We start from the raw sequence: 25,823 nt of genomic DNA, 5'->3' as shown, positions 1-25,823 counted from the left end.
ATCTGATTTCTAATGCTGCCAAAGCATAATATTTTATGTCTATTCTTTAATGAGAAAAATATAAGAAAGTGTGGTCCATTCACAGGAAAAACAAAGATCAACAGAAACAATTCCTCAGGAAAAAATGGACAAAGGGATTACTTTTAATCATCTCAATGACTTTGGGGCAGAAATAGAATTTATACCAAAATTCATACAGAATTTCAAGGAATCCTGACTATCCCAAACATCTTTACAAAGCAAAGCTGAGGGTTTATACTTCTGGATTTTGAAACCTGATGTAAATCTAGTCAAGGGTGTAGGGTTGGAGCCGCAGAGATGGCTCAGCAGGGAAGAACCTGCACAGTTCTTGCAGAGAAGCTGAGTCACAATCTGAGCAACATGCGACAGCTCACAACCTCCTGTAACTTTGGTTCTGTGGGATCTCATGTTCTCTTCTGGCCTCAGCAGGCACCGCATTTACACACACACACACACTAAAGATATATATTTTAAAGGAGTGCAAGCCAGGTATAGTGGCATAAGCATTTATTCTCAGTGTTTCAGAGACAGATGCAGGTGCATCTCTGCAAGTCTGAGCCCAGCCTGTAGTACACAGTTAGTTTCAAGATAGCCAAAGCTACATAAAAAGACTCAGGCTAAAAAGTTTAATACATCAAGATTTAAAGCATCCTTGAATGAAATCATACTAGTTGTGTCCTCAAAAATGAAACATAAATGATCATACACTTTAGTGACTCCATTTCTGGATGTATGTCCAAAATAATTAAAAGCAGGCACTCAAAGAGTAATTTCTATGCTCATATTCACAACAGAATCGTTTACAACAGAGAACAGTAGACATGTGCCTACAGACTAAGAGATGAGCAGACAAACCATAAGCAAAGAACACATACCTCCTATTATTCAGCCTTTAAAATGAATTTTGTCAAATGAAATCATTCAGTCATGGTGAGACATATACGACTCCACCTCAATTAAGCAATATGAAAATAGTCAGATTACACTATTTATAATTAATTGACTGGTTGATTAATTATTACTAATGAGTTTAAATTAATAATTATACAGTGCTATAGTAGCATAGTAGTTTTTGAGTGCTGGAGTTGGAAAGGAATGGGAATTTACTGCTGAGCGCATCCTGAGTGCCAGTTTGGGAAGAAGAAAAATCTCAGGAGACACAGTTGTGATGATTGCAAGATACCACGGATGTGAATCTCCATACTTCAGAGAATGTATGCTTAAGGTTTATATAATAAGTTTTATGTTTTACATGTACATGTTTTTCCGTAGTATTTAAAACTAAAGAAGAGAAAGAAAAGGAGAGGCAGAGGAGACAGTAGGGAATGTAGGCAGAGGCTGGAGTCAGCAAACACAAGGCAAGGGACACCTGTTCCCATAGTGCTAGGAGACACAAGCTAGGAGACACAAGCAGAGACCTGATGGTAGAAATGTGGAATTCTAGCAACCTGGGAATCCAAAGCAGAAGAATGATGACGCTAAGGACTGTTCTGGCCACAGTCAAAGTTTAAGAGCAGCCTGGGTACTTTAACAAGACCTTGTCTTAAATTTTCTTTAAAGCAGGATTGGTATATAGCTCACTGGTAGAGCAGTAGTCTTGCGTGTATATAGTTATTAATTCAACAATTAATACCTCAATAAAAACAAAAGGAAGTAATGAGTCTTCCCTAGACTCCCCTAGAGAGAGTACAGCCTCGTTGACAGCTTGATTTGGGATGTACAGTCTTGACAATGGTAAAAGAATATGTTACTAAGTTTAATATTGGAAACATTTCTATTCTTAATCTTTTAGTCTGCATTTTAAGTAGTTAAGCTGTTGTGACATTTACACACATGTATCATCACATCTGGCTTTATTGCTAACTTGCCACACTTGTAGTAATTTGCTACGGTGGTCACCACCGGTGATGTAGGGGTTAGTAAGGAGGGAGAGTAGAAAGAATGAAGGATTGATGGGGAAATAGAAAAGAGGGGTGTGCAACTGCCACCCAGGAGGAAGAGGGTGACTAAGTGGTGGGAACACAGTGAGTGCATGAAATCATGGGGCCCACTGTAAACTCGTCTATCTGCTCTAGAAGGCCACTGATGAATCACAGAAACTCAAATTTGCCAAAAGTTACCTTTCATCCAAAGAGTACAAAGGGAAAGAGATGAAGGCTCCAGTCTTGTTTCTAAGGTCTCAGTGTGACCAAAGAGCACACAAGCACGTGTTGTTTGCCTCAGTGAAAGAATCTGTTTATTCTTCTCATTTTTTTCCCCAGTCTGATAAATGACAAACGCACATGTTACTGCTTATCACATTAGGTCATTCTTAAAATCTCATTTGAAATGCATTTATTTGCCTGTATTCTGATAGTAGGCACTTAACATCAGTTATTAGTGTACTGATTATTATAATAAGGTATCTTTATGATAAATTAGCACTGTACACTGATAAATTCACTATATCCTGAAACTTGAAGGTAAGTATTTTTCAACCAGAATGGCACAATTATTTCTTGCTGAGGACTTTTATTTTATTGTCTCTAAGCTGCTCACATGCCTACCAACAATCTTCTTAATCCTTGTGCATTCCTAATACACTTCTCATGTATACCCCTGAAACCACTTTGTTCTTTAACAAAAGCAGTCAATACAATACAAAAGAGAGAAAAAGAAAGAGAGAGAGAGGGAGAAAGACATAAAGACAAAAAAAGAAAAGAAGAAAGAGAAGGGAGAAAGTCCAAACTATTTCTTTTATGTTGCGAGTATGTTTTCTCTGGCTGCTTACTCCAGGCTGTCCTATGGGCTGCGTCTTCTGTGTTCAGACTTGTCAAACTTGTTTCATTTCAACTACTTGTCATTTGTTTCCGTATTTCTTCCAGGAGTAGATCTCTAAGACATGTAGGGATGTCATAGAGCTTATTGGAAAGTCAAGTTCAGTGGGTGATACCTGCAGGATCCCGGCCTATCCGTGATGTATCTGCATCGGTAAGTTCAGCTTGGTTTCTTTGGCTCCTGCTCCTCTGCTGTGTCTGTTTGAGGGGTAGACTCCCCACGCCAGAGGACAGCTGGTGAGGAATCTTTCAGGAATTCAAACTACATTTAAGCTTGAAAGATTTCTGGAATTTTCACAGTGGGCTGGAGTAAGTAATCTCTGTTCAGAAATCAGTGTTTTGTATACAAGTCAGCATTATCTATGTTTCCTAGTTCAATAGTAGGTAACTGGGACTGCAGTGGAAAAGTCAATGCCACTCTGACCTGCTTGATTCAGATCTGAGAGGGAAATGATCATTTGTTTGAAAGCAGCCCTCATTGCTCCAACCCAACAGGCTGTTCCCTCAGCTTTTCCTCCTTATTGTGTGTTTGGTTCTTGTGGAGTGAGGAAAATTAAGAAGTCATGAGTTTCAGAGACACCTGATCCACTGTAGAGAACCTTAGATTTTCCTGAGGAGAAACTGAGCTAGCCACAGATCAAGACTGGTGATAGTATACTAACTTTGTAAAAGTTCTTTTAAATCATAAGGCAAATAAAAATATAATTTTTAAAATATGATTTGCCACATTCAAAGATGGAAAACTATTGGTCTGATATATATATATATATATATATATATATATATATATATACATATATATACATATATATGTATATATATGTAATATTTCATTTTTGTTAATATTTATGATCTTTTGGAAGTATTTTTACATATGTTATTTCATTTAAGAGCCTAAACAAGCCTGGTGCGTTCAGTAGTGCGGGTATCATATTAAGGCCAAACCTAAGAAACAAATCTGAAGACACAGAAGTTAGGAGACTTCTCCAGGCTCCCAGAGCCATCAGATGGCAGAATTTCTTGGAGTAGTCCTAAACCATATAGTATACAGTTTTACTGTTGAATTAGCATATTCTCCTTACTAACTTCTATCTCTCTAGATAGAAGGCACTATCCTGGGAACTTCAGATGTGAGATTTTTATATTAGGCAGCCTGCTAAGTCAGTGAACTTCCCTGGGAAACTTGCCCCCTCAGAATACTTATATTTAATAGCAATATTTCGATCAGGGCTTTATAAAAAAAATTGTATAGCAACCATGGTCTCTGACACCCCTTGAAGAGCCAGGCGTGCTTCACACACAGCCAACATCTCACAGGTGAGGTGTTGAACAAATACGAAAGCAAACAACATGAGCATTTTGTGCTGATGTTTAACTTGTTTTTAAAAATTCATTCATTCACACCCAATGCTTATAGACAGCAAGATTATAAAGCAAAACCTTATATTTCCCATTTTTTCTATTAAAATTATCAAGTCTTGTATGTATAGGCACCAAAAGGTCTCTTTTATAGTAAATAATTATGCACCTATGAATTTTTACAGTTTAAGGGAAGTAAGTTATTGGAGTAATATTAATGTTTACTTGTCCCTATTTTATACATTAGTGAGACATTACTAGCAAAGAATAGACATAGTAAGGAACACTAGGTAGCAGCAGTTGCTTTGAGTCGAATTCAGGAACACTAACCCAAAATGGAAGAAAGAAATCCTGCTGAGAGGCAGCACAAGGATTAATGACAAGAAGGTGCCTATTACCATTGTGATAGCCTATGCCAAATCTACAATCACCTTAGAGTGCATTCTACAGTTCTGCGCGCTGTTTTAATTCTTATTTCTTCATGAACAAGAAACACAATGGGAAGACTTGAAAATGTAGCATTTGATCCACATGCTGTTGTTTGTTCTGTAATAAACCTGGATGTCTCCTCCATGGAGTCTGTAATTTCATCTCTGTCCTTGGGCTGGCTTTAGTGGAACAAATTGCAGAACTCTCGTTTAGATTTCCCCCGAAAATAGCCGTGTCCCTACCATTTGAAAATCTTTATTGATTAAGGGATTTCATTCACTTTAAAATCTCAATTCTTTAATTTATAAAAGATAAGATATAATGTCAATGCAACCTCCATCTGAGATTGGGATCAAGTTCTCAGAAGCCCGTACAACCCTCTCATCGTCTAGCTTAATAAAAAGCAAAACCTAAATTCATCTCTGGCCTATTACCTTTAGAGAAAAAGTCATTCTGGATAAGTCCATTACAAATATTTGTGGTTTAGATTTTATTTTATTTTATTGGATAATTGTTTCAGTTAACTTGCTAATTTGTTAAGTCTAGTCTCTGACACATCCTAAAACCATCTTCAGAGTTAAAATTACTAACTGGTAAATTATCAATTAAATATTATATTTTCTATTTTTCCAGAAAAGTTATGTGTGCACTCATCACATGCCTTCTGCACCCTCTGTTAGCTCATCTAATCCTTACTAGTGTGTGACTTAGCAACTAGGTTTTATAAGTGGGGAAAGTAACCAGCCCCACATTACAAGCTAATAGGGCCTGGATGTGAAGGCGAAGTCCAAGATTGACTAAAGGATCTCCTTCTTTTCCCCTATTTAATAAATTTTAATAATATTTTGTGTTTTCTAATTCTTAATTTTTATGAAGTATTTATGATCTGATCATCTCCACATATCCATCTATAGTCAGTGGATTAAAATGAATATTTGTGTCATTGAGATTTAAACAATGACCTGCAAATCATCGCTTAGTTGTGCCTTCATTTCCTGATAATCTAGAATACATGGAATAATATTAAAGAGGAAGACTGAGGAGATATCTGTATCTATATCTATATCTGTATCTGTATCTGTATCTGTATCTGTATCTGTATCTGTATCTGTATCTATATCTATATCTATCTTATACTCAAGATTGTAGAAATTTTTATCGGAATAGTACACACTCCCACATTAATTTATTTGTCTTTATAATAAGAACTATTATTTATTGTCTATTTATTAAATACACATCAGTTTGAATCACAGTGTTTATTAGATTATTTATTCATTACAATCCTGATGGAAGCGAACCTCCGTGATCACCCTGTTTTCATGAGAAGAAAACATTGCCCCAGATCACAGTTATTCAATATCATGTTGTAAACCTGATACATCCATTAATATGTCTGAAAATCTTGGCCAGTGGCCAGAAATGGACCCACTAATGGTACCATCCAATCAACAGATCTTGACTACTTTCCTATCTTGGGCTTCCACATTTAGTATCAAGATGGTCTGACTGCAGCCAGGCAGCTGGAAGCTACAAAGACAAAGCCTTTCCTTCCTTTAGCTGGCTTTACTAGTGAAACGCTAGCACTAAGGCTGGTCTCACCAAGCTGTGGCAGCAAGCATGTGAAATCATCTACATCGGTGGTTCTCAACCTTCCTGATGCTGTGACCCTTTAGGACAGTTCCTCATGTTGTGACCCCCAACCATAAAATTATTTTCTTTGCTACTTGGTAACTATAAGTTTACTATTACAAATCATAATGTAAATATCTGGTATGCAGGCTATCTGATATATGACCTCTGTGAGAAGGTCATTTGACCCTTAAAGGCGTCACAGCCCACAGGTTGAGAACCACTGACTTATATGAAAACTCTCTGTCCAGAATAGGACTCAGTATATGCTCGAGCCCTTCATTTGCTCATCCAAAGCTTTCACATGCAGGTTTATTATCTACACTTAACAGAGGGCAGGGAACTGATGCAGACCAGAGTGTGAAAACTTCAAAACACACACAACACCACACCGCACCACACCACACCACACCACACCACACCACACCACACCACACCACACCACACCACACCAAACATTTCTTACCCTAAAAGCCAAGTTAATATCTCCATGTAAAAATGCTTATGAGGGTTGTTCTATGCAGATGGAGAATTTTAGAACATTCTAAAGTGCTTAACTTTCATTTTTGTTAACAAAATGAAGTTTTGTTATATTTTTACTATTTTAAACATTTACAAAAAAGGTTTGCAGTTCTGAATTAGTTTGAATCTCATAGGACTCAAAGGTTGTACCCCAAAGCTGGGTATAGCAGCATATGCCTATAATGTCAGCACCTAGGAGTGAGAGGCAGGAGGACTGTGTATGTTCAAGTTCAGCCAACAATGAGACTCTGTGTCAGCAGTCGAGGAAAGGGTTGTAACATGCATTGCATGAATTTAAAGTTCATGATGTATTCATCCTTACTTCCCCAAACTCACCATAATGATAAAAACACTTTACTAAGTCTCAAGAAAAGTTGTAAAAAACATATTCAAGTGGATAAGTAGACAGAAATACAATGAACATTGCCAGACAAATTTTAAAGCAACAACAACAAAAAAGAATAAGATATATTGTTGTGGCTGGTTAACTTCTTAGAAGTAGCTTTTAGAATATATTGTATTGTACGATGCTATGACACAGGTATTTGCATAGAAAGAGTTCATTCTTAGTACACGACTAACCATTTAAGCCTGATTCTTAATCTTCAATCTAACACATTCTTTACGTACTTTAATAGATGAAAATAAAAAATATGTCAAGAGTAAGTGTGCACATGCACACCCATTAACACATAGGAACATTAAGTGTTGCCTATCTTTTGGGGGAACTTAGAATGTTGTATACGCTTTGTTTAAGCCTGTATAGTTAATCCTTTATTGCCCTATTAATCGTACACATATTAAATAATATCTTGGTTTTACTGTGTCACTTGTACGACAGTAGAATGTGTTTTTGTCATAGATGAACTTGCACTAAAAATATTCTGGGTAGTTTCTGATGTTTAGTTCTGTAAACCCCTTCTTTAGGGGCAACTCAAAGGTGATTAAAATTCCAGAGTGTTTCTGGTACCAAACTTCCTTCCAATATCCTCATAATAAAATGCTCTTTTGTCTAAGAATGGCTGATTTCTATTGTGTATAACGGCGATAAGAACAAATTGACTCACAGCAGTCACATCTGTATGGTACTTACTGTGGTGGTTTGAGTAGGAATGGCCCGGGACACTCATGTGTTTGAAAGGTCGGCTCACATGGAGTGATGCTTTTAGGGGGTGTGGCCTTGTTGGAGGAAGTGCGTCACTGTGGAGGTGGGATTTGGGGGTCTCATATACTCAAGTCAGATCTAGTGTGGCAATCTCCTTCTGTTTCCTGATGATCAAGATGTAGAATTCTCAGCTCATTCTCCGGCAGCATGTCTGCCTCTGTACTGCCATGTGTTCCACCATGATGACAGTGGACTGAACCTCTGAAACTGTCAGCCAGCCCCAGGTAAATGTTTTCCCTTTGTAAGAGTTGCCTTGTTTCTGCTGCCTCTTCACAACAATAAAGCCATAACTAAGACACTTACTATGTGCTAGTCTCTTTACCTGGATTAATGCATCTAGCTTATAAATCGGTATAATATTTATTTCCACTTAAAAATGTGAAACGTTTTTTAAAGATTTATTTATTTTGTGTATAGTGGATGCCATTACAGATGGCTGTGAGCCACACATGTGGTTGCTGGGAATTGAACTCAGTACCTCTAGGAAGAAGAGTCACTGGTCTTAACCACTGAGCCGTCTCTCCAGCCTCAAGGTGTCGGAGTTTTGACACAGACAGGCTGAACATCTTGTCTCCCACTGTAGAGTGCTGAGGCTAGGATACACACTCAGACTAATTTTAAAAACTGATGTGTTCTGTTGCCAGTCAGATGTCTGTTCAATTGTTCTGTGTTAATTTAAACTGCGTGTAGTTCTGTTTTAATACTGATTCAAACACTGAGCTCAACAATATTTAATAAGGACTTTGAAGCTACAGCTAGGACAATCGGAAGTCATGTTTTGCTGCTTTCTCTACATTAAATTTAAGTTGTTTCAGAATAGAGCTAGAAAACACGATTTTGCTGAAATGGACAGAGATCTAAAAGGCAGGGCTGGAAAGTAATTTCACTAATTATAATACCAGGAGGCATCAGAGGATGCGTGCTTCCACTGCACTTTGGATAACTCGTCGTAGTAAGTCCCACCTCCAAGGCCAGATGTGATGAGAAGTGAGCAGCAGTCACTTCAGGGACATCCTCCTCCAAGGGCATGGAGAACATCAATGGCGGCCAAGGGTTTTCCGTAGCCTCCCACTCACATTCTTCTCTGACAGCAACAAGCTTCTCACAGTTACACTCCTGTAAACCTGGTTTTGATTTCCAGTTTGCATTCTCAGGTTCAGGGTGAATTGATGAGGAGCTGAGATTTCTTCTGCAGACCCAAGGTCCTTTTTAGTTCCCTGAATTCAGCACAGCCTGAACTTCATTTCCCACAGAAAACGTTCATTGTTCTCAACACTTAATGATATTTTACATAGTTTCTCCTCTTTGCCTTGCCCTCACTGGCATCAGCTCTGGGAGAGGGATGAGCAAGAAACACAGCAGGATCCCTTGGTTTCTTCTGTTATCAGCTCTCCTGACAAGTCTTTGACATGACGCCTCACATTGGTAAGAACACCCCTACAGGCATGTCTTATGCCCCTTCTGAGAAACAGGAGGATTCAAGAAACAGGAAGAGATGCTAGTGAAAAGTAGAGATGGGAATTTTTCATTCCATGAAGTCATTAGCTACCAGTGTCTAAGACCTAAATGGTGTGTGACACACTGTGAGTCTGCTAGTGACCAGGACATATAGAAAACTGGGCAGGACACACTACCTGTTTGACTCTTTATTTGAAATCTCCAAAAGCTCAGAAAGGAAGATTCCATTCAACATTACCTAAATCATTTATATATTCCTTATCAAATATATTTGATCTGAGAAACCTCTCCTCTTCTTACTACTTGGGAACTTAAGAAATGTCTCAGTGTTATGCATTACTTATGCACTGACTTCATGACCTTGTACTTTTAGATAAGATATGTGTCCAAATAAGTTATCAAAAATTAAATCATGGCCAGGCAGTGGCGGTACACACCTTTAATCCCAGCACTTGGGAGTCAGAGTCAGGTGGATTTCTGAGTTCGAGGCCAGCTTGGTCTACAGATTGAGTTCCAGGACAGCCAGGGCTACACAGAGAAACCCTGTCTTGAAAAACAAAACAAAACAAAACAAAACAAAACAAAGCAAAACAAAACAAAACAGAATTAAATCGTGGGCCATGGGTATGTAAGAACACTTGCTTCACAAGTATGAGAATCTAAGTAAAACTCCCCAGACTCATGGAATAAGCTAGGTGTAGCCATGCCCTCCTGTTACTGAGCCTGGGAAGGTACAGTGGAGACAGGAGGATGCCTGGGGCTTGTTGCCTATCTAGCTTAAGGTTCAATGAAATATTTAGACTAAAATTTGTAAAACAGGTAGTAGCAGAGGGCATCCTCTGGCTTTTGTGCATGTGAATGAGTGTGCACCCCCTCCCCCAACACACACATGAATTAAAATCAGAAGGTATTTGGTAGGATAGAACAGTGTGGTCATTACATTTCCTTTGTATGCCTCCTCTTAGCCTCCCATCTCTCCAAATCGCTACTGTCATGTTCACAAAGGGTTCTCTGAAGTTGAGGCCGAAGGGAATTGTCACTCTAGGAAAGTACATACAGATTTAAGGCCAGCAGGAAAGGAGAATGTGGAAAATCAAACTCTGATTCAAGATATAAACCCAACAAAGACTGATAAAGCTTTTGGACAATAAAACAGTCTCTACTTCATTTTAGGAGATCCTCTGCTTCCATGTGGCTTAAACTCCACAAATCATCCATTTGTGCAATGGGAAGATTTTCTTGAAAAGTTAAAAACAATCTTTTAAAGAACAATTTTCTCTTCAAGAAAAAATATTCCGAGTTATAGAAGTCAAAGGCAGACTCTTTGGAGAACACCTAGTGGGTACTATTACACAAATGAGAAGTAATAGCTTCTACTAGTCTATAGCTAGTAAAATAATTAAGGGCAATGATTAGTGACCATTTCAAAAATAGCTAGTAGGGAAGATTTTGAATATTTCTAACACAAAAAGTAAAACCTGCTCGGGTATAGATATGCAATAACCTTGATTTGTTCACTATTTATTGCATACATATTCTGAAATATCACAGCATAGTCCATACATAGACATAACTCTGCATCATCAATTAGAATCAAGAATATATGTTTCTAAACGATAAAGTCCTAACTGCATACTTAAGATATAAGAATTGGGCAAATTGTTTCTCAGGGTAAAATACTCACAAATCTACTACAAGTAATTCTAGTTACAAGAATGTCTATAGGTCACACAAAGTAGTCAGTTAACCTAATAAAGTACACCTTCCAAATAATGGCTCATGATTTTATAATTCCTATATTAAGTGGTGATTCTTAAAAGGATGTAAGAGTTGACCAGTTGACAGTTATATGTCAAAGTCATCACAAAATGTTCCTTGTCCTTTTCATGTAGCAAGTGGACGAGGACTTCTTGTACCAAATTCTCCAAGGAAAAGATTTAGGTTCTGTAGGATTTTTTCTATTTAAGTTTTCCAGGCAAAGAATTGGGGAGTGACGCCCATGGAAGTCAGACAAGGGAGTTCAGTTCCCTAGTATTAGCATGACAGGCTGAACCACTGTGTGGGTGTCAGAACTAAACCTGCCTCCATTGTATACACAGTAAACATCCTAATCCACCAAATCTTCTCTCCAGTCCTTAGAATAAATGTGTCACCCTTATTTACTTAAATTAGTAAGACGTACAGCATGGGAAGCTGGGCCACAATCAGTAAGCATCAGATAATTTTTACTGAAGTTCAAACAATGGTTGTATAAATATTTATAGAAACATTATCAATGTGTAAATGGGCAAGTGTATGCCAATCACATGTACAAACTTGATGTTGGCTAGTTTGATGTCAACTAAGACAAGCTAGAGTCATCAGAGAGGAAGGGACCTCAATTGAGAAAGTGTCTCCCAGGCTAGAGGCAAGACTATAAGTCATTTTATTTATTAGTGATTGATGAGCAAACCAGTAATCAGCATTCCTTCATGGTCTCTGCATCAACTCCTGCCTCCAGGTTCCTGTGCTGCTTGAATGCCTGTCCCAACTTTCTTTGATGACGGAATATGACGTAGAAGTATAATCCAAATAAACCCTTTCCTCCCCTTTTGGTCATTGTGTTTCATCACAGCAATAGTAACCTTAACAGTACAAAAATTAGTACTAGGGTAGTTGGGTATTGCTGTAACAGACCTGACAATGCTATTTTCTGCAGGATTGTTGAAGGAATTTGGAACTTTTGACTAGAAAAGTCGTGAGTGTTGAGAGCGCAGTGGGCTATTCTGTAGGAGCTTGGTGAATACAACTGTTGCAGGCAGGGCAGACGACGGAGGCCTGGCCTGTGAAGTTTCAGAAGGAAGCAAAGTCTCTACTGGCCCTTTTGTGTAAAGAATCTGTGCTTCTTTCTGGTCATCTAGAGCTGAAGAGTTAGCTGAGACTAACAATAGACCATAACCACTGAAGTAAAACTTTTGCTTTGCTGGTACAATGCTGGTCAGGTGAGGCTGAAGAATCAGCTCATTAGGAAGAGAGCAGCAATATAGAGGTAAAATCTGGGAAGTATTCCTCAAGAGTCAGCACATAGAAGCTGTGTTCCAGAGGTGGTTGAGGTTGTACCTCAAGTTTGAAGCCAAACTTGGTAGCATTGGATTCACCCAGATGGGATTGGTTCTGATGACATGATGGGGTCATGGAAAACAGCTGACACTTGGCAAGAAGCTAAAAAGTCATTGGTGAATCTGTAGCCTTTGTAGCAGTTCAAGATCCAGGATTGAAGGGGTCATACAGAGTTGAGGCTTGGTACCATGGAAGAGCTATTGGTGAAAGCCCAGTTTAGTTGCAGCAACGACCCTGGTATTTTGTAGATGCCACTACCATGGGATGGCCATGAGGAACAGGGACAGTAATGGGGTGGAACCTTTCCAAGCTTAGAAGGCAAGCTGTGTGTGCTGCAGAAGGTGGAGCTGGAGAAAGGATCCTAGCTGCCTGGTGAGAACAAGAGATTATGAGTGAGTCCCAAATATTGAACACTGAATTATTGACACTATTTGAGTTTGGGTTTGCATTGTTCAAATTGTGACTCTGCTCTGGTGCTTCTCTCTTGAAGTGATGATGATGATGATAATGATATACAACATATAGGATCATAAATTTGAGAGATTTAAATGTTTTAAAGAGAGACTTTGGAGTTCTACAGCTTTGGATTTTAAAAGAGACTGATTTTTTTTAATACTCAAAACTTGATGGAGTATCATATAGTTTTAGGAAATAATTGGTTTGTGGATGGTGTTCTAAAAAAAATCTAAATTATCAGTGGTAGCCAATGTATACAATGCCAGACCTTTACTCACTGCCACTCCAAACAAGCATCTATGTATAAAGAAACCGTATGTTTCTTTCTGTGAATTGCCTAAAGTTACATAAAAGCCTCTTCTCAATTGGTCTACCCTACAAGTCATAGAGGATGGTGCTTTTTAGACAGGTCATTATTGCACAGACACTCCAACTCTCAGCCTGTCCACAGCTACACCTTTTGCATTACAAAGAGCTTCCAAATGTCAAAAACAGGGGCAGCCATGGGGACTGATTTTTTTTTTTTTTTAGATACAACTGTTAGAGTGTTTTAATTTGTAAGACTGTAGGGCTTTTAAAGTTTGTAAAATGTGTCATGTTGTGAGGCCTTTATTAACTTTTGATCTTGAGAATAAACAAGAAATGAAAGTCTGTGGCTTAACAGTGATGTCTTTGTGTCAACTTGACAAGGAGTCAATTGTTCTGTGTAGTTTCATGTCAACTTGACACAAGCTAGAGTAATCTGAGAGGAGCGAGCCCCAATTGAGAAGATGACCTCATAAGATCCGGCTGCTTGAGGGGCATTTTCTTAATTAGGGATTGATGGGGAAGTCCCAGTCCACTTGGGTGGTGTTGCTCCTGGGCTGGTTATCTATAAGAACATTCTATAAGAAAGCAGACTGAGCAAGCTATGAGAAGCAAGTCAGTAACCAGCATCCCTCCATGGCTTCTGGATCAGCTGTTGCTTCCAGGTTCTGCCTGGTTTGAGTTCTTGTTCTGGCTTCCTTCAGTGATAGACTATACTATGAAAGTGTAAGCCCAATAACCCTTTTCTTCCCAACTTCCTTTTGGTCATGGTGTTTCATCATAGCGAAAGTGACCGAGAAACACATTCATACATTAATAACATGTACCGGTTTAGGGAGAGAAGAAAAATAACCCAAAAGAATGAAACCTCTAGAGCCTATACAAAATGAAGAAGGACATAAAGTTGGAGGTGGGGCAAGTAGACAGGCTGCAGGCTGCCTGTCCAGGAAGGTCTTCCTAGGGAAAAGAAGATCCCCATGAGACAGGAGGCTCAGCATCGTTTGTTTTTTTTTGTCTGTTTGTTTGTTCTGTTTTGTTTTCTTTTTGCTTAAGTCATCTCTGACACACATATGAAGATACTAAGGAGCGGCATCCTCTAACTCGCTGTGTGTTTTTTTAACCTGCAAGATTTAGAGGCAAAGTCAGATTGTTGAGTTAATACCATTTTCCTTTGACAGCATCTTTAAAAAGAAAACAAGCCACAAACACACCCTTCTCAAAACTGGCTGATGAAGGTAGTGGATGTGATAAACTGAGTTCCGTGGAGATTATAAGCTGTGTGTTTCAGAATAGGGATCATGTGTACGAGCTTGCTCCCCAAGAGAATGCAAAGTGCCAATTATGGCGTGACTGGGGATTAGCTTTAGCTCTTGTTTTAATTTCTGAGAGTTCGCTTTGTGTGTTCAAGAACATTGCTGGAATAAAACATCCCCTGCTTTTCACTTTATTCCAAGCCCATCATAGAATTGTCTTCTGCAGAATGGTACTATACCACCAGTCTTAAGGTTTAGTGCTCACTTGCTTTCTCTGGATGCACGTATTCCTTTTCACCAAAGTCATATTTTCAGTTGTAGTGAGGTCAAATCCAAAGATAACCCCCCACATCCCCACCCCCTCTTCTACGTGGTGCTTCTTACCAAATCAAATACATTTCTACTTGCTAGGAGGAAGTTTTACAGATATAATAAAGTCCCCAGGTAATTCATTTTTAAAAATGGGCTGTTATTCTTGGAAGTCTAATTAGATGATACAGTAAGAAAAGACTAGGCTTTATTTTGATCTCAGTTCAGCCTCAAGAAAGTAAACTCTAATATTCTAGTGAACTTGAAAGTTGGTCACAAATCACAGAATATGAAAGCAGCCCCAACCAGAATCTCAATCTCAGTCATGAGATTATGAGCACTAAGTGGTCAGTCCTGAAGACATACATATAACATTATGCAGACTGAACTTCTTATGTTTAGGAATGTATCTATATACCTGCACATATATGCTTGCAATAATAATTAGTGAAAAAAGAAATTTAAAGGAAAGCAGGGAATGGTATATAGGAGGGTTTGGAGGGAGGATAGGGAATTTCAAAAATAAGAATAAAAATGAACAACTCTGAACACATCATAGTATTCAATAACATATATACATATACACATACATATACATACTATACATATATGTATTGAGGGAGTGCAAAGAAGCCAGCTGTGCCACATACAGCACTGGGTATTGCTTTGAACTGCAAATTTTGTAGTAATTAGTTACTCAGAGACAGAAGATGAATGCACCTCTGTTTTCTTTGCCAGCACAGGCAAAGCTGGTGAGGAAAACAATGTCTAACAAAATGGTGTTTCAGTTTACAAACAGACTAGATTCCAGATAGTTGTATGTACTAAGTGGGTTTTTGTTGATTTGGGTTTTGTTTTTTTTTGTTTGTTTTTCTAATCTGAGTGACCTTAAGCAGATGACTAACGGAGTCTGTGTAGAATGGGAAGGTAATGGGGTGGGTTTTTTAGCCTTTCTGCATTACATAATTATATTCATAAAAGTAGGTCTCATCTAGCCTTAGTATTATATATATTGGAATATAATATAACATATATATGGACAATATATATTATATATAGTATTATATATATTATACATATAATATATATTATATGTGGTATAACATATACTATCACATATAATATATAATACATATAGTAATATATTAGTATATAATATATTAGGAGATGCCCAATATTATTGCAACTTGATATGCCATGTTTGTTTGACATCCCTGGGATGCCCACCCTTTTCTGAAGAGAAACAGAGAAGTGGATAGGAAGTGAGGAGATAGATGTGTGTTGGGGAGAGACTGGGAGAAGAGGAGGGAAGAGAAACTGTGGCCAGGATGCAATGTATGAGAGAGAAAAATTGATTGAAAAAAAAAAAGAGAAGTTGGATTTAAATGAAGTGTTTACTCATGTAGGATTAAGTAAGAGTAGCTCTAACTTAGGGCTTTGTAGCTTGTGCTACTCAAAGCTGTGTGGGGACTGTAGTCCCCAAAGCTTCTCTAAAACTTATACGTTTTGTTTTAGGCAGTTGTGAGCTGCCCCACATGGCTGCTGGGTGCTGAACGTTGGTCCTCTACAAGAGCAACAATCACTCTTAGCCACACCGCTGTCTCCCATCCTCCTCCCCAAATTCAACACTTTAAACTCTGGGTTATCAATGTCCAGTTTCCCCAGATGCTCACAGCCTCTCTCTGGGACTTGAAGATGCAACCCGTATGGTGCTTTACAAACATACAGGGAAGCTCAACTAGTCTGTTTTCATTTGCAAGCCTGTGCTGTCATCTGTAAATATCTGAGTAGCAGGTGTGTGACTTTTCCACTCCTGTCTTCCTCTGCTCTATTCAGAGGAACTGTTGTATGAGAAGATGGATAGATTTGAAAGCTTGTACATGTTCTTAAGTTAAACATTTCTTTCCCTTTGACCATCTTTTTTCTTGGCACACCAATATGATTCCAAGAAGAAGAGTGAGTACCCAACTGAGACAGAATTCTTTCTTTAAGCTGACCCACATCCCCTTTCTCCTGGCCAGTCACTGGGAAACCCCTTCACAAATGAACAGATATGCTACAAGCATGACTGAATAGATGCACACATAAACTGTAAGCACATTTAAGAACTCAAGTGGAACTAATTGAAAGATAGTTCAGTTTGTGTTCTAGAAGTCAGAAGCCCTTAAGTTTGAAAAACCTCCAACTTCTGTTATGTGAAGGAAATCACGTTATATTTCTGAATAGATGTCTTCTTTCAGAGTGTAGCTAAATTATATTAAAGCATCCCTAAGATTTCCTTTATTCTGAATTTAAACATCAAGACATTTAGAAAGCGAAGTGTAGATCAGTATACCTTTCGTGTAGAGCATCAGTTTGGCATTGTAATTGCGTGTGTTAGATTGCATCAGTCAGAGAACATACAGCACTTCTTCAGCCAACTCTTGTTTTTGGTTTCTTGGATTTTATGTTGTTGTTTTGTCTTGCTTTTAATGAACCATTGTCCACACAGTCTATATTCTCTACACACAGAATTCGTTCCTCTCAGGTTTATTGGATAAATACATCCTTTTAAAATTTGTATCATTACATTACTCCCTTTCATTTTCTCCCTCATACGTCTTCTATATATCTCTCTCCAATCCATCAAATCCATGGCCTCTTCTTTCATGTATGGTTATTGCATGCAAGGATACATGTATATATGTATATTCATGCATATTCCTACATATAACCTGCTCAGCCCATGTACTACTACTCGTATATATGTTTTGGAGCTGGTCATTTGGCACTGGACAGCCACTGACATGCTCTTCCCTAGGGAGTTCCGCCTCTGTGTTCCTAGTTTTTCTCATTTGCCTGTAATTTGTTGTGTAGTCTTGAGGCTTAGTGGGCTTTTCCACATCTACTGTGGCATGCCCATCTGAAATCAGCCCTTTTATTAACTATCTAGGCTCAACTATTATACTGTTTCACCTCAACATTAACTTATCAAAATAGCTTTGTATTCCAAAAATTTAACAACCACTATACACTGAATGTTTACTTAGAACAAAGCGTCTCAAATTCTGTGAAGGAAATATGAAGAATGTCTCTTGTTGCTGAGGAAACATTGTTATCAATCTATAAACATGAAGTGACAAACTAACAAAACAAGTAAACAGGCCGCTATTATGGGAAATCGCTGAAATGGATCACTAAAGTTACAGGGCCTGGTGACCTCTCTGCCAAAATTTTGTAATTCATATGCAACCTTGATTTAACCTGCTTGTAGCTTACAGGTTTATATTTTTTTATTCTGTACCAGACTCCTCATCAGCTTTTGGTGATAAAAAATGACCTAAACTACTGCAGCCCATTGAGGGCTTCCAGGTGACTCTGTGTAGTGAGCACTCATGTATCGTATCCACTTGATACAATACAGTGAACACACTTGTTCACAAAAAGTTAATAGAAGAAAGGCAGGCGTTTTATTTCATCCAAAACTGTGACATTTTTTTTTCTACACACAGTTCAATGAAACTAGCACATATAAAGTATCTCTGTCAATGAATTGAACTAAAACCTAATTAAGCTTTTAGATGTAAATTTTAGTGAAAAGGAAATTAGAAAAGCAAGTTGGTTGGTACCACAAAGAAGCATGAGACAAGAATAGAAGTTGAAACTGTCTAAAAACTAGTTTGATTTTCTCAACAACTCAATGACATTCAAACTTCAAAGGAAGCATGGCTATTTTTGACTAAAAGAGACTTATAAGCCACAAATTACCAAGTACTTTGCATTGACCTGCATAAAACAGGATTGTATCCTGGCCTGTGTAAAATACAACTAAATGCTATGAAGACAAAAAGCAACTTGAGGGTAGACTGGCCATTAGAAGATATTATTAATATTATTAATAGCATTATTAATTTTAGGAGAATGATGAGCTTGTGATATTGGAAATAACTTGTTCATAGCAATGATTTCATGAAAGATCATAAGATATTAATTAACATTCTTAACACAGAGGTAAAAATGAGTTTTTTATGACAATAAAAATATCATTGATAAAATTATAAGATAAATATATTTATTTAGACTTTTCTGATTTTTCCATGTTTAAAATTTCATATTTTAAAAAGATGAATAAAAGTATATCTGACAGTAGTTTGCAAGCCTTAGGTAGACAGGTAAGACATGAAGGAGCACTGGGAGGGGCGGAATGGGCTCTTGCAAGCCTCTGCTGACAGCAGTTGTACTTGGCATTACAGGGCTGCCATCAAATGTCATAAGAAGCAGAAACCAGGGGCAAGAACATAATTCCCAGGTCTAGTCTTTTCAATATCTTCACCCAGGATCAAAATGACTTTAACCAAAATCAAAATAATGTCTTCTCAGTATTAAAGGAAGCATGTAGCAATATGGATTTATCTAAGCACAACTAGAAAACCTGTAACTACTCCCATGAGAGAGTAACCATGGTGTTCCTTTATGCAGAGTGGCACGCTATGGCATCCACAACAAAAATCTGAAGCCATGGATGATCACCGTTCTCACCGCGCTCTCCCTGATGATGGTGGTAGTGACTATTGGACTTCTGGCTCACCTCCTAGTCTTCGGTAAGGGACAGTTGGGATTCTTACAAAAGTGATATGCAGATCACATAGCACAGTGTGATTTGCATATCTGCAAATGAAGTTCATACTTTTACCTGGACTGTCCCTGCTCAGGATATTTTAGAGTTTATTCTGTCATCTCATCACAAATAATTATTGCACCACTCTTAAATACAAATGTTTTTCTGGGTGCTTATGATACCATTAGTACAGTGTCCAGCAAGGTACAAAAGCTTCTCACTTGCCGAGGTGCAGTGTTTTTTAGAATCTACATAGAATATCAAAACCACTCATTGTCATTTGGCTGATAGCAGTCAGATTAAGCAAGTCTGGCCATTAGCTGCACATCAAGATGAAAAACTATAACCAAGTCGCTATCAAAACTGGTTCTTTCATTTGCCATTGTTCTCTGCCGAGTAGAATTTCTAGGGCAACGCCCCTGGCGGAAACACATATCTAATAAAATAATGAATTTTAAAATCACATATAAATTATGACATAATATTGTCTCTTAATCTTAGAAAAAGTTGTTCTCATAAAATAGTATTTAAAGATTTTGTTTTTATTCTCTAATATATTTATATTAACACAAATAATGCTTGCTCTGCATTATATCATTTTTTGCTAAGTACAAACCATTTACATTTTGACAAATCTCTACAATGTAACACTCAAGTGATGTATGTGTGCTACAAAAATAAGAAGCTCGAGGTAATCACTTGAATGGTTTTATATGATGTCATCTTTAAAGTTGTCATCTATAAAAACCGGGAAAACGCCTGTGAAATGACTTTCTACCATATTCTGAGACTCATACTGAAACCCCAGTAGCAGTTTATACCAATAACAAAAGATCTATATTAATTATACAAAAGCATCTTTAACTTCCCACAACAGGCTCTGATCTCTTTTCTTTTCATCACTGATAGCCAGACAGCTGATTGACACCACTGTTACAAACTGTTTTCAATTGCAATCTCTGACAGCCTTTTTCTTGGTGATTTCCTTCATTGTACTTGGGTCTTTCTCCACAAGTAAAAGTATGCAAGAATACTTACCTCTACTCCTGGATGGTTTACACCTCATCGCACACAAGAAATATAGCAATGAACACCCAAACATCCAAAAGTTGGGAGTCTCAACTGTAAAATTGAAGCTTCTTAAAAGATCACTTGTTGGTTGTATAACAAGCATCAAGGTAGTTGATGTTATTGTGTCTTACTTCTCTCCTTTATAAAATGGAGGTCATGTCAACCTCAAGAGTCTGGAACTATGATGAAACGATACATGTGAGGTTCTGTACATAGTAAAGATTCAACAAATGTCATCTACTATTATTAACATAAAACTATGTTAGTACGCTACTATATTTTTCTCAAGTTCAACTAGAAAGAGGTTTGGTGATAAATTTACAGCTTCATTTCTGGTTCATTAAAATTAAGTCTTGGATCCAGAAGTCTTTGCATAGCTTATGCATTTTCTACTTTTCATTACCATCACAGGTCAGAAAATGGAATATTATCAAGGGACTTTAACAATTTCAGATATTCAAGACAATAGCAATTCAGGACCAAAGAGCTCAAATCAATTGAAGGACTTACAGCAGATGAAGGAAAATTTGGTGAGTCTGATAAATTTATCTTATCAGAGAATACTGCCAGATTTTTGTGGTTCATTAATTTTATTTCCAATACCCACCCACCTCAGCATCCACTTGTACCTTTCTAGCCCCTCACCTCAGACCAGTTTATCTTCTATTTCATGGGATGTATAGATAATGTTGGGGTGAGGGAATGTGCCTGTCTAATAAATGGGGGCTCTGACTGGAATCTCTCCTTACACAATGGAAGGATGTACACTATGGGGCCTATTCTACCGTTTCTCTAATTTCTCTAAGAGCTTTCCCTAATAGAGAAGTCCAGGTGCATTAGAACTCATTGTTGGTTACAACATGTTTCTTATAAAACCATCTTTCACAGTTTTAAAAATAGCTATAAACAGACAACAAAGATATCAATTTTTCTTTGGAATGTGTTAGTAAAGGGAAGAAGCCCAGATTTACTTCCTAATATTTATAGTTAATGTTCACAAATTTGTTAAAGCTAAAAAGTCCAGGACACCTTCCAAAAGGGAAATGTCTTCTTGGTTTTCTACGCTTATGTTCTGAATGTCCATGAATCCCCACTCAAGAACTGCTCAGTTTAATTTATCTAAAGGAAGCACAGAAGGTTGAGTCACTTAAAAGAGAATAAATTATGATTATTCTTCATAACTTAAAGATTGATTTAAGTATGAGTGTGGCATTCTATCTGCATGTAAACCTATATACCAGAAGAGGGCATTAGATCTCACTACAGGTGGTTGCTGGGGATTGAACTCATGACCTCTGGAAGAGCGGTCAATGCTCTTAACCATCAAGCCATCGCTCCAGCTCCTATACTTTATATTTTAACCAAGACTTTTTTTCTTAAAATATTTATGTTCTCAAATCCATTGTCATGTTTTCCATGTGACCACATTCCTACATTGCAATATGCACAACTACAGCATGCTTGCGGTGATGTCATAGGTCATGTTTCTGATGCATATTCTCAGTTATCATTAAGTTTTACAGATTTTCTATCTTGTATTTTCATTTCCCAATATATATTTCATGTTTACAGATTGATGTATGTCATCCCTTTATGCCTTTGCATCCAGAGTATACATTTGCAATATATTCTTGAGAAATCCCAGAATGAGATGTGTGTGTGTGTGTGTGTGTGTGTGTGTGTGTGTGTGTGTGTGTAAAACCCAATTAATTTTACCTCAAGTGACTTTCTGATACATAACTCAGTGGTAGTGATGCACAACTTTAATCCCATCACTCTGGAGGCAAAGGCAAGTAGATCTCTGTGAGTTCAAGGCCAGCCTGGTCTACAGAGCCAAGGCTACACAAAAGAAGCAAAAAATTTTTGATATATATATATATATATATATATATATATATATATTACTTGAAAAAATAAATTCTTTCAGAGAGAAAAATATTATCACTCATTGGGAATCTTGAACTCCTTTTACTTAATCTGCATTCAATATTGTTGTTATTGTTTGAATACATAACGACTAATAAACTCTACCTTACTGAGCTAAGTAGGATCTCAATAGGTCTGAAAATAAATAAGCCACATATGAACTTGCAGTGGGTGAGCTTCATATCATACCCAGGGCCTTCACGAGTCTGCAGCAGGTCCTATGCATCTACAGTATGAATTCAGGGGATTCCTGAGCACTTGAATGAGTGGGTCTCTAATTCTTGTGCCTTCTCTTGGGTTCTTTTTCTTCTGTTTGGTTGTTTTGCCCAATGTTGATGTGTTAGCTTTTTTGCTGTATCTCACTTTATTATCTTTAATTATTTAAAAATAAAAGAAATGAACAAAATTTGGAAATACATGTGTAACAGAAACTGAGTTTGATTTTCAAAGGTCAGTTATGTGTGAGTGTCTAGGCATGTGAGTGCCCCAGGGACAGATGTTGACTTAAATAATGACATATTATTCTCAGAAGTATATTCAGAGTCTTTAATGGTTGTCAGTACATATTTATGGGACAAGTACTTTAACCAAGTAAGCTATGGGACCCCATGGCCTGCTACATATTTAATGTCCTTTATCCTCATAAAACATACACATATCTCTTCCCCTTCAGGTCACCATTCTGTTTTGTGAGAATTTGTGTTTGTTTAAAATCATTCTTGTAAAATGATATTTTGTTTTATGTGAGCATTCTTTAAACTTACCTCTTGTGTTGCAGACCGTTTCTGTTCCGTTTTGTTTTTATGCAAATCTTTTTGCAAGAACTATCTGCGCTGATTGTGCATTGAATTCATTGTAACTTCCCCCAAATAGTTTATACCTGCCATTTCTTTCCTTTGTTTCTGTTAGTCATTGTGAGAAATGTCCTAATCATATCCCTTCATTTCCTGTTATTGATAATTCCAAGTATTTCTGGAAGCAGAACTCCCAGTTCACTGGGCATAATTTCATTCACTGGTTAAGGACCATTCTTGAGAGTGGCTGAATCAGCGCATTCTCTGATCTGCAGTACATACTGATTTGTGTTCCCTCACATCTTACCCAAAATGGTATGTCTTACTCTTTCTTTGTTTCTATAACAAAGAATACCACAGACAGTGTAACTTAAACAACACACTTTTATTTTAAATAGTTCTGGAAGTTCAGAAGTTTAATATCACGTTCTTAACAGATCGGGTATCTGGTGAAGACTGTCTTCTTGGTGATAGAAAACTATCTTCAAAATGGAAAGGAATACTTGTGTGAAGTTTTCCATAAATGAGACTGGAAAGCTGACAGACATAGCTTGAGGGAAGAAATATTTATTTTTATCTCAGTTCATAGCTGGTTGGTCCCTTGCACTTGGCAGAACACCATGCTGAGGCAGTGAGCGACAAAGATCACATTTGCATCATGGTAGACAAGGAAAGAGGCAGCAATATAACCAGGGCCTGAGGACAAACTTGAAGTTGCCTGCTTCTCTTAGCCAGGCCTCATTTCCTAAATGTTCCACAGCATCCTCAAACAGCACCACAGCTGGGAAAAAGTAGTGAGCATATAGCTGTTGTGGCACAGCCAATCAGAAAAGAGGAAAAGAGTTCCCTAGAAACCAGGGGTCCTGTATAGCCTTCAATTGCCTGTCGCTAGCGCCCTACTTTGGCTAGCTAGGCCTTACTTGCTAAAGGGTCCATATCCTCCCCCTGACAAAGAACTTTATCAAACAGTAGACTGAGATAAAATAGTCTTTCATCTCTCAAGTTGTGTATGTCAGGTATTTGGTCTCACTTATGGAAAAGTAATAAATAATGATACCTTTACATTTTGATAATATTGAGTGCTTTGATAAAGGTTACTACAACCCGGCTAGAGAGCCTATTGAAGACATTTTATATTCAACCTACCTAGAATACACAAATATCTAGCTCACATCATATAAATTGAGATTATTTTCCTTTTCTTGGTATTATTTGCGGCTCATATGTATGCATATCAGTAGTCATAAAGTAACAGTATTTTCTTATTGCGTTATTTTAATTTGTACTTTTCAATTTACTACTGAGTACTTCATTCCTTTGGGGGCATTTTTTCTACACATTTTTTGTATATATTCTTTGCCTATATCTTTATTGTTTGCTTACATATTTTTTAGGCGTTACATATAATTTCTAGATACCAAGCTTGCATTTGTTGTAAACACCACACTTAACCTTTTTCTTCTATTCGTATTGATTATAAAATGGAAATCTGTGCAGTCAGAACAACTGTCTGAGCCTTATAACTGTTTTTGAAAGTTCTTTGATAGTTCTTTCCTCCTGATCAATCAAAAACATTTTACCATATTTTTCTAATAATTTTAAAATGTTATGTCTTATATTATCTCTTAAATTTATCTAGTGAACACTCTCGAGTGTGACGTTAACAGAGAACTGGTTTTTAGACACCATCTAATCAGCTAGCTTTCAAAAACAGCTAAGCATTCTAAGCTTTTCTTTTATTTTTTATTTTTTTTAAACTTAATTTTGCTTTTTTGCTCATTCACTTTACATCCATCTCACTGCCCCCTCGCAGTAACCCCTCCCACACTCCCTCTCTCATCCCACTCCCCTTCTCCTCTGAGTGGGTGGGGACCACTAGGTACTTCCTTTCCATTGAGGCCAGATACCGCGGCCCAGCTAGAAGAACATATCCCACATACAGGCAGCAGCCTAAGCTTCTCTTAATATGAGTATTAAGCTTATTGTTTTTCTTGGCGCATAGGTCTTTCAGTAAAGGAAATATGATCTGTCTTTTCAAGTTGTTGCAATCTCTAGGGGGAGATGTGAGTGACGCGCATGGAGTTGGAAAGCAGGGCAGGATATAATTAAGGATTAAAGTGTGTGTAGAGGGCTGTAAGTATAGGAGAATCTCAAAGGTAAAGCAGACCAGGAGGATCCCTGTGGTCAGGAAAAGCTCTGTATTATCTCACTAGCTTAAATCACAGGCGCTCTCCCCTTCCCTTACAGAGTCCTTTACAGGACTTCCTGGACGGCTTCAAGCCACATCCTGAGCCACTCCTCTTAATAGTTGCTAAATCCTAATGAGTAAAACCAGCTTCTTCTCTTTCCTATGTGGATACTAATTGGATCACCAAGAAAGACGGCTGCCGATCCTGTTCTGCCTCATAGTTTTGGCTTTACCCATTTGAATGGAGATGTAAAAGTAAATTGAGTTCATGCCCCAATATTGCTAAAACTCCCAATTCGGAGAAATATTGTGAGGGATTGTAGATATCCCCTAATATCCTTTAGAGGAGACTGGTTTCCTGGCATGAGGAAAAATATTCTTTAAGTTGTTATCACGTTACCACAATGAGACCAAGATAAGCT

General features: G+C 37.7%; 1 protein-coding gene across 1 annotated transcript in view; it reads left to right on the top strand.

Moving 5' to 3' along the window:
- The first annotated feature begins 2,862 nt into the window (after positions 1-2,862).
- The window catches only part of Tmprss11a (transmembrane serine protease 11A), a 51,276-nt gene continuing 28,315 nt past the window's right edge, over positions 2,863-25,823 (top strand). The window contains exons 1-3 of the mRNA XM_076938728.1: positions 2,863-2,991; positions 19,284-19,405; positions 20,905-21,023. Coding sequence (XP_076794843.1) covers positions 2,978-2,991; positions 19,284-19,405; positions 20,905-21,023 — 255 coding nt within the window. The 5' untranslated portion in view covers positions 2,863-2,977. The remainder of the gene's footprint in view (positions 2,992-19,283; positions 19,406-20,904; positions 21,024-25,823) is intronic.

The sequence above is a fragment of the Arvicanthis niloticus genome, chromosome 7, assembly GCF_011762505.2.
Source record: "Arvicanthis niloticus isolate mArvNil1 chromosome 7, mArvNil1.pat.X, whole genome shotgun sequence".
In the NCBI taxonomy this organism is placed as follows: Eukaryota; Metazoa; Chordata; class Mammalia; order Rodentia; family Muridae; genus Arvicanthis; species Arvicanthis niloticus.
Note: the sequence above shows the minus strand (reverse complement) of the source record. Positions and strands in the feature narration are given on the sequence as shown.